General features: G+C 41.3%; 3 protein-coding genes across 7 annotated transcripts in view; 2 read left to right on the top strand and 1 right to left on the bottom strand.

The window, feature by feature from the left end:
* The window catches only part of JAM2 (junctional adhesion molecule 2), a 40055-nt gene extending 36094 nt beyond the window's left edge, over positions 1 to 3961 (top strand). Inside the window, exons 7-10 of the mRNA XM_055701425.1 lie at positions 234 to 341; positions 1116 to 1131; positions 2060 to 2093; positions 3240 to 3961. Coding sequence (XP_055557400.1) covers positions 234 to 341; positions 1116 to 1131; positions 2060 to 2093; positions 3240 to 3272 — 191 coding nt within the window. The 3' untranslated portion in view covers positions 3273 to 3961. The remainder of the gene's footprint in view (positions 1 to 233; positions 342 to 1115; positions 1132 to 2059; positions 2094 to 3239) is intronic.
* A 426-nt stretch (positions 3962 to 4387) lies between these two features.
* On the bottom strand, positions 4388 to 8590 carry ATP5PF (ATP synthase peripheral stalk subunit F6). Of its 4 annotated transcripts, none has more exons than XM_055701428.1 (4): positions 8461 to 8590; positions 7587 to 7775; positions 6238 to 6362; positions 4388 to 4516 (listed from the first exon to the last, which is right to left on the bottom strand). In XM_055701428.1, the coding sequence occupies exons 2-4, from the start codon at positions 7754 to 7756 to the stop codon at positions 4488 to 4490; spliced, it is 324 nt and encodes a 107-aa protein (XP_055557403.1). In that variant the 5' UTR covers positions 7757 to 7775; positions 8461 to 8590; the 3' UTR covers positions 4388 to 4487. The 4 variants fall into 4 exon arrangements, with proteins under 4 accessions (XP_055557403.1, XP_055557404.1, XP_055557401.1 ...); XM_055701429.1 differs by lacking the exon at positions 8461 to 8590 and adding an exon at positions 8249 to 8406; XM_055701426.1 differs by lacking the exon at positions 8461 to 8590 and adding an exon at positions 8176 to 8396.
* A 31-nt stretch (positions 8591 to 8621) lies between these two features.
* GABPA (GA binding protein transcription factor subunit alpha) overlaps positions 8622 to 16471 on the top strand; it is a 29231-nt gene continuing 21381 nt past the window's right edge. Inside the window, exons 1-4 of one of the 2 annotated variants that reach the window (XM_055701424.1) lie at positions 8622 to 8773; positions 12451 to 12551; positions 14165 to 14309; positions 15187 to 15271. In XM_055701424.1, coding sequence (XP_055557399.1) covers positions 12475 to 12551; positions 14165 to 14309; positions 15187 to 15271 — 307 coding nt within the window. In that variant the 5' untranslated portion in view covers positions 8622 to 8773; positions 12451 to 12474. Of the gene's footprint in view, positions 8774 to 8951; positions 9995 to 12450; positions 12552 to 14164; positions 14310 to 15186; positions 15272 to 16471 lie in introns of those variants that run through there. The other variant, XM_005439965.4, reaches the window with a different exon arrangement.

The raw sequence follows: 16471 nt of genomic DNA, 5'->3' as shown, positions 1-16471 counted from the left end.
CTTCCTAACTAACCAACTAAGCAGTTGCAGTGTATCAAGCACTCCTGCTAATGTGGCTGTGATACAGTAGTGGGTTTGGAAGGCTTATCTACATCTAAGTGTTACTAATTAACTTATGCAGCTTGGGCCAAAGACATATAGATACAAAAGGTGCCTTGAGTAATTAGGTAAAAAAAACAGGCAATGGAAATTTTTACAGCTTTCAACATTGGACTTATGTTTTATCATTACAGATGACCTTAATGTAAGCGGTATCATCGCTGCTGTAGTATTTGTGGCTCTGGTAATGGCATTGTGTGGCCTTGGAGTATTTTATGCCCAAAAAAAGGGCTACTTTACAAGTAAGTGAAATAAAGTCACTTTTCTTCCTTGTGTCAAAAAACTGACTGTACTTCTGCTGACTGTAACATGTTCTCCTTTTCATGAAGGCTCTAACTCCATGGTACTAAAGCTAAAGAACATTAGAATAGAACTTTTTTGTAGAGACATTTTTATTCTGCCAGCTTCTACTGCAAAAGATACTTCACAAATGACATGGAGATGTTTGTGCAGTTGCATAAGCCTGCCCAACAGCGATCTAGGGAAAGCAACGAGCCGAACCTTGGTTCCTTGGAGCCTCTGTGCTATAGCTTTGAAAGGGAGCAGCAAAGAAAGCCGTGCGAGTTTTCTTTTAGTCTAAAGATCTGAGCGGCTTAGCGCTGATGAAGGGGAGACTAAATTAACTGGCTCCCTCTACTGGGGCGTGGTGGAAGTGCTGTTAAGGATTGCTGCAAAAAGCCGGACACCGCGCAACCCTCCATAGGGTTTACATTAACGCCTGTGGAGTTCAGCACGGCAAGGAGAGATGCTAGATGTCGGGGTCTGAGAAGTCCCGCTGCCCGAAAGGAACTGGCTAACGTAGCTGCTCTTGGAGTTCACGTTCACTTGGAAGTTCATTTACCTTTGAAAGCAACCCAATCCTTTTCTGTTTAAGCTCACTACACCAAAAAGACATTTGGTTCAGAAACTCCTTCTAGAAACTGAAGAGCTGAATAAGTTGTGAATAACTATTTCAAATAATTTTAAATCAGCTAAGGAAATTGTTCTTGAACTATTTTTTTCTCTTTCTTTTTCAGAGGAAAGCTCTTCCCAGTAAGTATCTTCATGCAAGTAGTACACAAATCACTGCAGACTTCATTTATGGTTTTGATGATCGAGGAACTGTGATGATTGTTTAAAGGCCTTTATCACATGATTCTTGTACAGTGGTTTTTTTGAACACTGAAATAAACCTGATCTACAGCCCAGCTAGTTCCCTTATTAGCATGAGTGTGCTGGTCAGAAAATGGATTGAGCATTATTACTGTGATAAACGTGCAGAGATGTATCTTTTTACAGTTCTGGTTTACACCCCTAACTCAGCTACAGGCATGCATTTATCTCCTCTTCAAACTAAACAAAAGATGATCAGAACCAAATTGAGCTGTCTTTATATCCATGCCCACAGATTATTTCAGGAAATGTTTTGTAAAAATGACTGGTGGAAACTTTCTGAGGGTGTCTGGTCTACTCCTTTGGTATGGATTTATTTCATGCACTTACACTTCTTGGTAGCAAGTCAGAATTGCTCAAGCTATTTTAGTGCTCCCACACAAGGCTAATATGTGCTTCATTGGAGGCTGGCCTCCAATTTTATTTTATTTTATTTTAAAAGTTTATCTTACCACTTCTAGGTTATAGCAGGTTAAAAAAAAAAAAAGTAACGTACTAAAGAGACATTTAAGTGTTTCTTTAAAATACTGTGTGATTTATACTGGCCATGAACTAGACAAAAAGCATAACTGGGATACTTGAAAAGACAAGCTAGGGAAGGTAATTTGACAGTGGTTCATGAGATAACGATGGCTATCTATAAAAGCATTTGATTTGGTTTTTTTTAATCTTTACTAAGAGGGGAAAAAACCCTAAGGATTGCTGGAAGTCTGGAAAAATGTAGTCATAAACAAGGTTCTCAAAGGGTGAAAACTAGTGCTGATAAAGTCACTGCTTAACCTATGCTCCTTTCCTGCTCTGTTAACAGAAAGAAGACCAACTATCAATCTACGAGTGAAAAGGCAAGTATTTTGCATTCAGTAGTGTGTTTAAAAACTTTTAAATGTCTTCAGAATTCCTTAGATCTCCATGAAGTTTTTGCACACATACAGACACCCACACCTGCCAAACCATACATGCCACCAGCACCTGGAGATACCTTTTCTCTGTTTACATGTATAGCTTCCTATTGCACAGTCTCAAGTGCCATACAACTTTGCTCCATACTTCGACATATTTTTGCTTACAATGCCAACCAGATTTTTACCTGGTTGTCTTTTACCTACTTCTTCCTAATTTTCCCTGTTCTATTAGCTTCTTTCATTCTTTTTCTCTCCCCTCTTCCTGATTATTTTCATTCTATCACATAAAGAGGTAACACCCTTAAGACCATTAGGCAATATCATCTCTATACTGTCCACTTAACGATGCCATTTCTTGTGAAGACTTCCACTCTGCCTTGCTTTTACAAGTTAACCAAGGAAACTAACTCAAGACATAGTCCAAGGCAGCAGTAAGACAAAGAACAGGCCTTAACTCCTCTAATGTGGGTCAAAAAGCTTGACTAAATAGGGAAGCTGAACTTTACTACCCACCCCCCCCTTCCTCACTGAGAGGGCTCAAGGGCTTTAACCACACGCAACTTCTCTGGCTTTTCAGATTGGTGCAGAGAGAAAAGGAGCTCCAACTAAAACTTCAATGAGGAGCAACTTCATTTTAGTTTAAGACTACATTAGTAGCCTTAAAAACTCACTGAACACCACTCATTTCTTTAATTGAAACAGAACATCGTAAATGGCATAAGCTTATTCCTTCACCTATTGTGTATGTAAGAAACTTACTGAGGCCAGCTATCTGGCTGCTGAGTGGGAAGGAACAAATTTCAAGAGCTGTGGTACCTGTTTATCAATATTAAGGCACTTACAAATCAGATGCTCACACAGCTGTTTGCTTGATGCTTGCATTTTTTAATAGGTTATTACTTATATTCCGTGTAGCAGTGCATTCTGTAGACTTACCTTTCCAGAAGAGAGTAAACATTAACTCTCAGTGCTTCAGGCATGCTTCATTTTAATCTCAATGCCTTAGTTTCTTCTGAAATGTACATTAAATGTTAATCTGGTTAAACTTCGAACAATTACTTATGTAACCTTGTTTGCTTCATTTAGGATTTCAAGCATACCAAGTCCTTTGTTATTTAGAAGATTTCAGCCTCTGTGAGGGACATCAAATGACTACTTGTTATACAAAAGTATCAAAGGGATCTTTTGACCTCTACTCTGTAAATACTGTTGCCGCATCGTCATACATGCTACAAATAGAACCTGCCAATGTTTAGAGGTAGTCAACCTGTCTGTGATTGCTTTTTTTTTTAAAAAAAACCAACACAACCCCCCAAAAAACTTAACTTAAAGATAGAACTACATTGAATACACAAATCAGTTTGCGTGAAGACTTCTTATTTTGTTCATGTATACATGTAGCAATACAGGATTCACTCTTACAGCTTGGAACAATGTATTATATTCATGTAACTTTCACAGGTGACCTTGCTACCACTCCTTCTACTACTTAAGTCTCCGCCTTTGTCAAGGGCTCACGTTCTCCTGCAATTCTGACATATTAGTACCTTGATATTGTATTAGAATTGCCACAGCCACCTGTAAATGCAGACTTAAACTCAGTAAGCTTCCTGTAATAGAGGCTCAAGGAGTGTTTTACTGTCTAACTTAAAATGTCTACAGCTTACCTTCCACAAGGAAGTTATCTCTCTGCAGACTGCATATGCAATTTCATTCTGAAGAAAACCCATGCCAGTACAACTCGAGCTGTAATATCTGGACCCTAACTGCTGGAAATGTCACAAATAAATAGTTCTCAGAACCTGGAAGTATTTGTGTCAGTAGTTCAGTTACTGAAATTTAAATCTCATTAACAGGTTTCAGTTGCTTCTGTAAGAGTAACATTTCATTACTTGTGTGTTCATTAATGCAGTGTGAAATTACTATATTTGTGCCTATGCTTTTGGCTGTGCAGGTCCATCACTACTGTAGGGTGCTGCTACACATGTAGGGTTCATGGTTGGTTTTTTTTTTTTCCTTGCAGAAGTTTTCTGGATGTGACAAACTCAGAAAAACAAGTAGTTCCTTCTTGGTGTATCACTGTTTGTGTTATAACTTCTCAGCACTAAAATGTAGCTTGGCACAGGAGTTTCGCAGTTAACGTTGAGAAACTACTCAGGTGCCTCAGTCACTCAAAGACTTGACGATCATAGCTAACTATGCTCACAATACAGTCAAGAACTTATTCACGCCTCTGAAATCAAACTGAAACACTGCATTTATTAAGTTACAACTGGCTGCTGGCTCAGCAACTCCATTGATGTACACTGCTGTTTGGTGTACAGCCTGCAGAGATCAGTTTGGAGTTTCCTCAAATTTGGGCTCTGAAGGGGGAAAAGGAGAGGGAAAAGAAAATTAGTCTCTTTTTACTCCAGCCTTGAACACCACAATTCATCTGTTATTTAAAGAAAACCAAACATTAAGTTGGCAAGCTAGAGCAAGCTCTTGTACATTACAATCCACACCACCACTTACTCTGCATCAGAGTATAATTAGATGCGAGAAGTGCTGAAGAATAAACTACACTAGAGGCAAGACCTTTCCACCTTAGAGGAGTTATGCATAAGGTTTAAGACAGATATGAACCTCAGTAACGTTCCACCAAAACAGTTTTAACCAACACTTAGGGTAGGTGGGAAGGCAAAGAAACTGAAGTCAACTAGAATGTTACCGGACACGATACTAGTATTTCCAACACAGCTCTGATAAGAACAAGTAACCAAGCTCCCCCCCCATAGATCCTACTTTACAGATACTCTGTTTTATTTGCACCAGTAACAATCTGACACCAAGTTCTCCCTTAATCCAACTGAAAACCCAGGACATTTTTAGGTGTGTGCCTAGTCTAAATTGTAATTAATTCTGCTCAGACTAACTGGAAATTCTAAGTCACTGAATATGGTGGCTTGACTTTGGCTGGCTGCCAGATGCCCACCAAGCCTTGCACAAGGGCTCTCATTCTTTCCCTGACTCCCTCCACTGGAGGGCTGAGAACAGAGACAGCATTTTTGACCTTTTTAAAATATGCTGCGACAGAGGCGCCACCAGCATCATTGACTGGCTCAGCTGTGTCCTGCAGGGGGTCCATTTTGGAGCCAGATGGAACGGGCTCTGATGTATGGCTACCCCCAGCCTCTCCTAATAGAGGCCACCCCCCCCTGCAGTCCCCTGTAAACTAAATACACTCACACCTTCCAAAGACTGCTGAATCCCAGCTACCAGCTGCTTACAGCTTATGAGAAAGACAACTTACCCTCCACAAAACCTGACTACAGCTAAAATTGCTTGTGAGCAGTACAAGCTTTGAGCTGTACTTACATAAGCAAGCAAAAGACACAAAGAACTACAGAAATGAGGCTGTCCGTAAAAAAGATTAAGTCACACTTATGTCCTAAGGCAGAGAGAGCCTGTGCAGTTTCTTTGCATTCTTGATAAAGAAGTCATCACAAGCATTCTTGTCATAATCAATCTGGGTAATGTAAAAACATGCTAACACAAACTCAGAGCAGTTAAACAGAACTCATAGCCAAATAACTGAAGAAAAAGGTTTATAAAATTTAGTCAAGAGTAATCTTACGAAACAAAGTTAAGATCTATGTTCATTTTCTTAAATTGCTGACTTTCCAGGTGGGCTTACAAAATTTACAAATTGCAGTATGGATGACATAAACTACTGGTTTTCAAATTATAGTCTGCTAACCTCTTTGGGAGGAAGAGAAAAGTGTAACAATAGGCTCTGGCCTATTTCTATTTCTGTTTGGACTATTTCTTTAGGGTGTGTGAAGTGTAATGAAAATAGCCTGATCTGACTGCAAGTTTTGTTAAGCATCAGCACATCTCTACTGGAAAGCCAAATGATCAAAAAAACCCCAAGAAAATAGGACTCAGATGGAATCAGATGTGAGCTGTGTAAAAGTAAGGAGATTCACTGAGGGCATCTTACATTAAATTAATGGTCCAAATAAAAACTAAATGGGAATTAATTAGGAAAATTGGTCAGTGAACATGTCTTTACCATCAGAAATTCAGTAAGATGTTAACTCACCCTCAAATTTAAATTCTGGAAACTTGGTTAGATCCCCTCCACCATATGACCGTTGAAGTCTAGCAAGGGATTCATCCATGTCTTTCTGAAATTCAGGGCCAGCATCAACAGGCCCTCCAGCCTGCCTAAAAACCATTAAAAGTTCTGATTAACAGCTTGGTTCTGTAATTTCATGTGAAAGTTTCACTACGCTTTCATGGCTATTTATGAACTGAAAACCTTTTTGACAACCAACTAAAGCAAGCCATTTAAAATATTTCCAAAAGTCAAGATATGACACACCTTAGGGCCTAACTTACCTTACACATAAGTAAGGTAATGTACAAGTTTTCTACTATCAGTGATGAAAATCCAAGCTACAAAGTTAGCCTTTTGAGACATAAAACTACAGTGAGTACCCAGGCTTTCAGGGCTCTTAGTTTCACCTGTTTTGGGTGTGGTTTCCTAGCAAAATTGCTATTTGTACTTCTGTTAATGATCTTGGGTTAGTAAAGCTTAACTGCTCTTAAGAGAACGTGTTTTGAATACTAAACAAGCAAAAAACCCAAGAGACGGAGAACCCCGCATTCATATAGATTCAGACAGGAATTCCTTGGGACACAAATATAAAATAATTAAAATCGTAACTGTTTAGATTACCAATGCTCAGTTGTACTAAGACGGATACCATTTATAACTGGTAAGGCCACCAAAAATATGCCTCCCTACACAGGCTAGTTTGCAGGTATGGAAACACGTCTTCCTCCAGTAGAGCTAAGTAGCAGCTTATTGCCTTCCCAAGAATAAATATCACAGAATTACTATGGGTTTTAGTTTCCTGTTAAGTAGTTAATTCAAACTTTACAAGAATCTAAGATTCCATTTGAATGAACTGCTTATTAACATAAGATGTTTGGTGAATCAGCTTCACAGTTCCATTAATTGTCAATTGCTTTTGGAGGCTATTTCCATTCAGCTTCTGGAAACAAGTCTGAAGAACAGCCATTTTCCTCAGATAAAAAAAAGGGCTTTCCCTGACCCCCTACTCACAGAGCACACAGATGGGTAAACATTAACGTACTAGTATGTTCACACAGTGTGCAAAAAAACCTTAAAATTGAATACCTTAACTCCTCAAGAAGAATTACATGAGCTTTACTTTTTTTTTTTTAAGGGGAAAAAAATGGACATTTTCTGTCAGGTATGCAACAACAAGCCTTCTCACTTGTGACACTATCAATAAGTGTTGCAGGAAAGCATACCTTAAGTATTTAGAGACCAACCTACAAAGTTATCATATTTCAGCATTTATCAAAATCAGTATTTTCCCTCCTTTTGCCATCAGCCTTAAAATAACTTTCTTTACTTACTTGCTCTTTGTGTTGTATTCTCTGATCTTGTCCAAGAAGAGCTTTTGAACTGGATCAAGCTCTTTTGTCTTATTAAAGACAACAGCAGAAAGCCCTATGTTCCTGCGCAAGTGAGGGGAAACAGCAGAGCGAAAAATTGAAGAAAGCCGAAGAATCTGATGCAGAATCATGATGACGCTAAGGTTTTAGCTTAAAAAAAGTTGAAAAGAAACACAGAATTAGTTAGCTCTTTCCACAACGTAAATGCATAAATAAGTAAAAAAAAAAAAATAAATCAGTTCAGAGCTGAGCTTTAAACTGCAAAGAATATTTAAACCAGCACACAACCCGAGATGAAAACTCAAGCAGCCACCGAGCGCGCTGCTACACGTTCCACCTCGCCGCCCGGACACACAGGGCATCTCAGGTCTTATCTTGTTTAAAGAAAAGGCAACAAATTTAACCCAGCCAAAGCGAGCAGCGGCACCGGCCGCCGGCCCTACCGCTCCGACTCCATCCCACCCGCCCCAGGAACCCCCCGCAGGCGACGGGGCCGGGCGGGTACCCCGAACGCAAACTGATAGAGGCGGAGCCGCCCCCCGGCACCCACCGGCGCGGCGGGAGGAAAGGAAGGGCACAGGGCACGGCGCACGGCGCGGCCGCCCCGGCCCAGCTCCAGTCACCTTGGGAGAGTCACCGCCCCGCCGCCCTGCGCAATGCACGCCGGGAAGCCACCCCGCCCGCGCGGCCCCGCGCCGCCACAGCGCTGAGCCCCGCGGCCGCGCACACCGAGTCCCCGGGACAGCGGCGCCCGCCCCACCGCGCGGCCCCACTCAGCCGCCGACTAGGGAGGCGCTGAGGGGAGAGGGGAGCGCGGAGACGGCCCGCCACCCACCGTTACGCCGGAAGTAGGCAATGCGCTTCCGGGTAAGGAGAAGCGCCCGGGAGCGGCAGGTGCCGCTGGCCCCGCCCCGCCCGCGGATTGGCGGCGCGCGGGGGCCGCCGGGAGCTGTAGTTCCCGCCCTGCGCAGGGGGTGGCGGTGTCGGCGCGCCCTCCCCGCCTGGGCCCGCGCTGCCCAATCCCAAGCGCGCGACGGCCTCCTCAGGGCGGCGGCGGCGGGACCCGCTGGGGCTGCGAGGGCCGCGGCTGGCGGGAGGCGTCGTGCGGCCGCTCCGTTCGGGGCCGGACGGCGAGACGGCAGCGGCGGGTGAGCGCGGCGCGGCGCGGCCCGGCCCGGGTGCCCGGCCCGTGTTTTGTTTCCGTTTCTCCCCGGCGCCGCGGGTCTCATTTCCGTTTCGGGTTCAAACAACGACGAGGCGCCGCGGGAGGAGGAGGGGGGGAAGCGGGCGGGGAGCCGGGGGAGAGAACCGGGGCCTGCGGGGAGGAGCGGCCTCGCCCGGCCCGGGTCTGCCGCCAGCCGCCGGCCCGGCTGCGGCGCCGCCTTCCCGCGGGAGGGCCCGTGGCGGCGGCCCGGCGGGCAGGGTCGCCCCGTCCCCAGGGGCCGCGGCTGCTCCGGGCCAGGCCTCAGGCCGCCCCGCGGGCGGGAATGGAGCCGGTGGCCGGCGCCGGCGGTGGGCCGCGGAGCGGGGCCCCTCAGGCAGCGTGGCGGCCCCGGCGCGCCGGAGGCAGGAGGGAGGTGCAGCCCGGCCGCCGCGGCGCGGGGCCAGGCAGGCAGCCCGGGCCGGGGTCCGTGAGTTCTCTCCGGGGTGTAAAAACTTTATCTCTACTTGTAAAAACTTGTTCGGGGTTAAAGCGTAAGAGGCTATATTGTGCTGTGCGTAGTCTGCTTCCTGGTGTTCGGCCAGGTACGTGCTGCACAGCCACTTCTCCCAGTTCGGGTTTATTTTCTGACTTGAGGGAAAACGCTTGAAATCTGGCATGATTCCACCGTGTTTAGTGGTCCGTTGTTTTTGCCTTCAGTCTGAAGTGGCTGATAACTTATAAAAGCTGATCTGTAAAAGATAAGTTTGTCTGTTCCGTTACCTAGTTTGTGATGATATCTACAATTCAAATAATAATTGGGATGGGTAGTACCAAATGCTCCACAAACAGCGGAGCTTTTTGGGAGCACAGGTATCTCCAGTGATTGGGCTTCAGTATCATCCTGTTATGCATATGGGCTCTTGTAGCTGTCCCTGCTTCACAATTAGATAGGATAAGGAATGCCAATTCTGCTGTTAGAGTTCGTGCCCATATGAAGATGGGCTTACTTGCTTAATTCCTTGTGTTCCAGGGAAGAGAAAAGATAGATCTTAACAGGATAATGGGGCTTCTCCCCTGATTGGAAAAGCCAGACTGTAAGGTATTGGAATAGCACTGAGCTGTTGTACAGGGAGGAAAAAAAGGCTTTGTTGACAGGCACCTTCTTCTCTCACATTCGTGGAAGTCTGTGTCAGATGTTATGGTCAGATGCCTTCTTGGGTAACAGGTAAGTCTTAGGGCTTTTTAGGTCGAAGGAAAAATAAAATCAAGCAGAAATTAGTAGGGCTACCTTCCACAAATCAAGCAGTCTTATGTGTTCTTCCAAACAAGTACTGCTGTTGTAGTATTGCTAGCATGTTGACCCTTCTAGTAAGCCAGGCTGTTTGAGTTCTCTTGTTTCTCAGTAGCATTCAGGGTTTTAGTCCCGCCTGAACCTATGTATGCTTTCAATCTCCATATCATTCTGCAGCTACAAATTTTGCTAGACTTCATGTGGAATGTTTATATCATCAGGACTCTTTTTCTATGCTAGCATAGGAAAGACTGAGTAACTTTCCCTGGTTTCTCTGAACTGTTAAAGACTTGTTTTTGTGATGTTATTCTTTCTCTTTCCACCTGTCATCTCCCTTTCTCACATCTGGGCTCAGTGGAATCATCTTTTCTGTACTTTCTGTCTGTGCCTGTGCCTCCCTTTCCTGCCTCCCCCAGGTAACCAGAAATGTAGTAGAGCCTGCGAGATGCAACTGCAAACCACCTTTGGAGAGTGAGTGAACAGTTACTAGTCCAGCTGCCAATTTGGAGTGCAATCCATAGGGACTTCAAAATGCCTTACCTAATTCTCTACAGTTGCTATGCTGTTACAGTATTTACTCGCTGTGCATCACTTTGCATATTATTTTGTCAGAAATCATTCAAGATGGTGAGTTCTTTCTGTAGGTGTGCACAGTTTTCTCCATAAATAACTTATGAATGCGTCAAGGAACAGGAATCCTAGCCTAACTTCTTTTGTGACTGTATTGGTAAACTCCCTTCATCACAAAGAAAATGGTAACTTTACTGTTGTTATTTTGAGTTTTTAACCTGACTGCTAATACAGGAGAGAATTTCTCCCCCTTTTTTTATTATACCAGTTAGCTTATTTAGGAGTTTTCAGTGAGGGACTTTGCTCAAACAGTAATTTAAAAAAAATATCTTTTTAACAGTCAACCAGATCACCTGTAACCGTGCAGGTGTCAGTTCTTCAAGATACTTAATTAAGCTTGTCTGCATTCTTTGGAAGTGGTGTTTCTTTCTTCCCCATTTATTGTGAAGATGATATACAAGTTTCAGTGATGTGGGAGATGGACTCCCAGGTTCAGTGGACCCTACCCTGGCAGTTAGGGGATTTTCACAGAGCCAGATCTGTGAGCAGAACAGATTCTGATTTAGTTTCTAGTGGCAAGGTATTCATGAAGTGCTATTTACTTCCTGTCTAGCCCTGGTGTAGCTCCTTACAGATTGTCATTGCATGCAGCACTTGATTTCTTCAAAACTAATTTTAAATAATAGGTTTTGAAGGAGATGATGAGTAGTTTGGATTTCTTTAAACCTTTTCTGTAACAATTCTACAACATAGTTGGTTACTATTCCTTTTGGGAAATTTTAAAGTTTAATAAAAGTTCCCTTTTACTAACAGTTGGGTTTGTATAGTGTTCCCTGGAAAGAATGATTCCAGGATGGAAACCTTGCTAATCTCTACTATTGTGAAAATTTAAATAGTAGTATGTTTTACTTTTTCTACTATGATTTTTTTCCTTTGTACTCCTACTTCCTACTTCTTTTCCTATGAGTCAGTGATGTTATGTATTATAAACTATTAATATAATTTGACTAAGCTCTTTTTTGTATGTATTTCATAGTTACGGTGCATGGGATGGTTAGTGAAACATGGTAGTATTAACAAACTATATCTTTACAGACCAAATGCTGTAATTCCTTTTTTCACATTCATGTTCCAACAGACTCCAGTGTTCCACAGGGCGTGAAAATCTGCAGTGCCAATGAGAATATCACCATGGAATAGCTTTCCTTTTAATTACTAATATACTACATTAGTTTGGGACTCAACAGGATGCATTTGTTATGTATATATCATCAAGTGATTGCCCATGAGAGGGATGGATGGAAAGATGGAACAATCAATAAATGGTTTATTGTTGAGTTTAGTTACCTGTGAGGAAATCATGGATCTTCTGTCTAGCTTCCTGTTGCAGTGTTTTATGTAATACTCTAAATTTGTAAGCAGCATCTTTCAGTCTTGCTGGGAAGGTGGTACGTAGCTGAATCTAGATGGTAAAATATGCGTTTGTCAAAAGTTCTTTGCTACCAGCCATAAAAAACTATAGCAGGCCCATAACAAAAACATTAAATGAATATGGATACCTGCAAAAAAATCAGGCTTTGGGCTCTGTGCTAATGTCCATTTATAGTCCTGGATTTGCCCCTAGAACACTTGTTTGAGGAACAGGTATCCTCACCTGTTTTGTGAAACCTGTATTAGCTTTTGGCTTTATTTTTCAGGTGAATCCTTGTCTTTAAAAAGCAATCCTGGTATTTGGTTTAAAAAATGTTTGATAGAACACAAGCCATGATCTAGTTTTGTTGGTCTGTGACTTACGGAAAAAAATTCTTTTCTGTTTATAGCTCTATTCTTAGGACATTTTAGCCATGACTAAGAGAGAGGCAGAGGAGCTGATAGAAATAGAAATTGATGGAACTGAGAAACAGGAATGCACTGAAGAAAGGTATGTAGTGTCTTTGCTCTTCGGGGTCATTATGCTGCAATTGATATGTTCATTTGTTTAATTGGTTTCAGTTTTGTGGCTGCATACACTAAGTTTGCTTGTTTATTATTGGGTATTGTGTAGTGCTTCAGAGATGGCTATGATTATGAAATAAGTGTTTTCTAGGTAGGCAAAAGAAATAACTTAAAACTGGCAGAAGTAATTGGCTCAGTATGATCTCTGTGATACTGCAGTTGATGGTATCCAGCAACAAAGCTGAAAAACCTGTGGAAACAAAGTTCTTGGGTTTGCTTGTGCTCTCTTCAGTTTTTCTTTTTCTTGTCTAATTAAATAGTGGTTTTCTTGACGAGGAGCTGTAGCTGCTGTAGGAAACCAGTATAGTGCTCTCACATTCTTCAATCTTCATTGGTTTAAATCCCAAACTGTTTTGTTTATCTCTTGCTATGTTCTTAGCAGTTCTCTTCCTCTACTTCCATTTCTGTAGGAATATGTCTACATGTACATTCTGCAAACCTTTCAGCTTCAGTGTATCCTTTTGTAAATGAGATTAACCTTTTAGTTTCTCCAGTCTGTTGCTTTACTGTTACAGAGTCACTTGTTTCTAACAGCAGGAATGATGTTCTGTATCTACTGATTATATATATTCATTGGGGCCATTGAAACTGTAGATACCAAATCCATTCTGATATCCATTGACTTAATTACCTCAGCCTGTTAGGTTTTTTCTTCCTAATGCTTCCCTCCTAATTTTTACAACTGTTTTTGAAAGCACAGAGAGGCAGTTTGTGTTGGATAGAAATAGCTGATGCTGGTAGATGACCTGCTCTTCAGTAACCTGTTTTGGAGAACTGAAGAACTGGTACAAAACCACTTATTGTTTCTTCTTATTCTAAGCTCCTTGTATATTTTTACTACTTACAAACTGACTATGTTTGTATACTTTCTGATTTCCTTCCGGGTAAATGTAGAGAGACCGACTGTCTAAGGTCATTGTTGACACATGAGTCCCATAACATTGATGATTCTGAATGACTGCACCAATGCTGTCATCATTTCGGTGCAGGACAAACATAATGTGATTTTGTTTCCTTCAAGGCTCCATGTAGCTGTAGTTCTTTCTGGTTGTCTCTTCAATGCATTAAGCTTTTCCTAGTGCTTACTGGTGAAAAGACATCTCTGTATGAGAGTGGACATTTTCCTTTTCTTTTTTCCCTATCTGTTAAGTTTCTGTGTTTGTATTTAAAAGATACTCAAGTTAAAAACAGTCTAGGCAAGGCAAATAAAATTTGTTTATTCGACATGCAAGTTAATAGTGCATAATATACTAATCGTGACTTAATCTCTTGAAAGTGGTGATCTGAAAATAATCCTGGTATTTAACCTAGCTTTTTCACGGGGACAGGGTAAAAGAAGAGTTCCAGAACTGTAAAATCAACGTGACCAGATTTAGTAATTTACTCTCTACTCAAGCAAAGAGTTTTTCTGCATGGTGTTAAGATTTTGGAGTCAGTGTTACTTTTTATGTAGTTTAGTTATAACTTTTTTTTAAGCTTTGCTATATCTACTGTATTAACATGTGGGTAATGGTTTGTTGTATTAATTTGGTGTTTAAGCATCGTTGAGCAAACCTACACCACAGCAGAATTTGTGAGTCAAGCTATTGACATCAATGAACCAATTGGAAATCTTAAGAAGTTGCTGGAACCCAGACTGCAGTGTTCCTTGGATGCACATGAAATTTGCCTGCAAGATATCCAGGTAAATTGAAAGGCTCTGAAAGATTTAACCTCTTAATGGAGAAGCATTTTGCATACTTTGTCCCTTTCTTCCATTGTTCATGGAATTCATGCTTCATTTGGTATATTAATTTTAATTAAGAGTTTAATTTTGTGTCAGGTTCATTATTGGACCATTTAATATGTACGTACTAATTCAGTGTGAATAAAATCAAAATACTTTTGGGGTTCCTGGGGTGAGAGTAAGAGAGACAAAAAATTACCACCTTGCAAGTGAAAGAATGAGGGCAATGATAATACTGTCTTCTCTCGAGGTAGCCCACATAATTTGTTGCTGCCTGAATTTCTGTGAATCTGATCTTGTTTTGAATCTGAATGCAATGAGAAGGTTTTTGTACTATCCAGGTGCACAGACAGCAAAATGTTACTGAAGAAATCTAACCCATATGTTTACAGATGTCATCACATGTTAGACAGTGTAACTGTTTCTCATTGTGTCAGCTGCATGTTTTATCTGTAGTTACAATCAGATATCGGTGGCTTCTTCAGAAACAACAGGGAGAATACTACTTTAAAGACAATTTTTATGAAGGTGTTAAAAACTGAGAAAAGGAACTGTAGATACTTTTCACAAAGTGAAGGTACTTCCAGGTACTGCAGTGCTTTTTTTAGGTTAAAAAATGTCCCTGTAAGTGAAACTACCTTAGAACAGATTGGCAAGTTTCAAATTCTGATCAAATTCCTTCTGTCACGTACTATGTCTGCATAGTACTAAAAATATTTGCATGCTTCAGAAAATTTGCTGCAGACACTAAATTTTTCTAAAGTTCAAAGGAGAATAAGTTTCTTATAATGATGAGACTAATACCTATTTTTAATTTTTTTTTGCTGTCATTAAGCTGGACCCAGATCGAAGCCTTTTTGATCAAGGAGTAAAAACAGATGGGACGGTGCAACTCAGTGTGCAAGTAATATCTAGGCAAGGTAAGCATTATTTGTCTGTACAACAGACAAACATTAATATTGTGGGAGTGCTTGTGAGTAAACCCAATCCCCTACTATTCCTAGCTGTGAAATTGAGAAAAATCACTGAATGGTCACATAGCTTCAGAATGTCTCTTTCAGTGTGTACTGTGATTATAAGTAGTAGTAATTAAAGTAAACCTTGAGAACTGGTGCAATTTGAATTGTGGGTTTTTTTTATAGTAACTTTGTGTCAATTTTTAAGTGAAAAAACAACCAACCAACAAACAAAACCAAAACGCAAACAAACCTGAGTCAAGTAGTGACAGTTACGGTATGAGGCTTTCATTAAGGGTGAGTAGTTACTCATACCAGACCAAGTATCTAAGCAGGCAAAAGATTTTTGTCTAGATAGGTGACAATTTCATCTTTGTGAGGTGAGTGAGCTTGTGTACTTCATGAGCAATTAGATTATGAAAGCATATGTAGCTAACTGAAAATTAGTATGAAAGTCTGGGATCACTATTGTCTGTTTTCTTTGGATGAGAAGTCAGAGTAAACTGTTGTGACACGGCCGTTAACCAGGTGGGTAGGGATTTGTTGATGCATAGTTTTTATTTGTATTATCAGGTATGACAGGATTTCCCCTTGTCACATCCTCAGGAATTAGCTTCATTGTTTTGCTTTTTGTTCTGTTCTTCTTTGCTCCTGCCAAATGCCTCAAGTGGAAGGATTGCCACTGCTCTACTGAAGAAAACGTTTACGTTGGGCTCTGTGAACAGCTACAAGTGTTTGTTGCCATATTTTCAAACAAAGAGTGACAAGTTTGTATTGGAGTAGGGAAACTTTAGCAAAGCAGATTAGCAAAATTTGGGGAATATGCTTTTGTGCCTTTGGTTTAGATTAGACAGAAGAAAGCCTTTCTGTTTTGTATTAAGCAGTATTAAGTAAGACTGATGATTTGCATTTAATGCCCAGTGTCAGTTGACTAGTGCTAGGTTGAATGCTCAGTTCCCCATATGTAACGAGGGTTGAACTACCTTTTTGGTTTTAAAAACAGCAGAAATGTCCTTCAGGAATCAGGAATAGCTGCATTTATTTCATGCCCAGTAACTTGTAGTATGCAGTGCTCAGACTTCAATTTTCAAAAGGTTGCAGATGATAAATACCTCGATTATCTTCCACTTTCTTCCTGTGTGGCTTGGGTGGGTTTTTTTCTTC

This window comes from Falco cherrug, chromosome 2 (genome assembly GCF_023634085.1).
Source record: "Falco cherrug isolate bFalChe1 chromosome 2, bFalChe1.pri, whole genome shotgun sequence".
Lineage (NCBI taxonomy): Eukaryota > Metazoa > Chordata > Aves > Falconiformes > Falconidae > Falco > Falco cherrug.
Note: the sequence above shows the minus strand (reverse complement) of the source record. Positions and strands in the feature narration are given on the sequence as shown.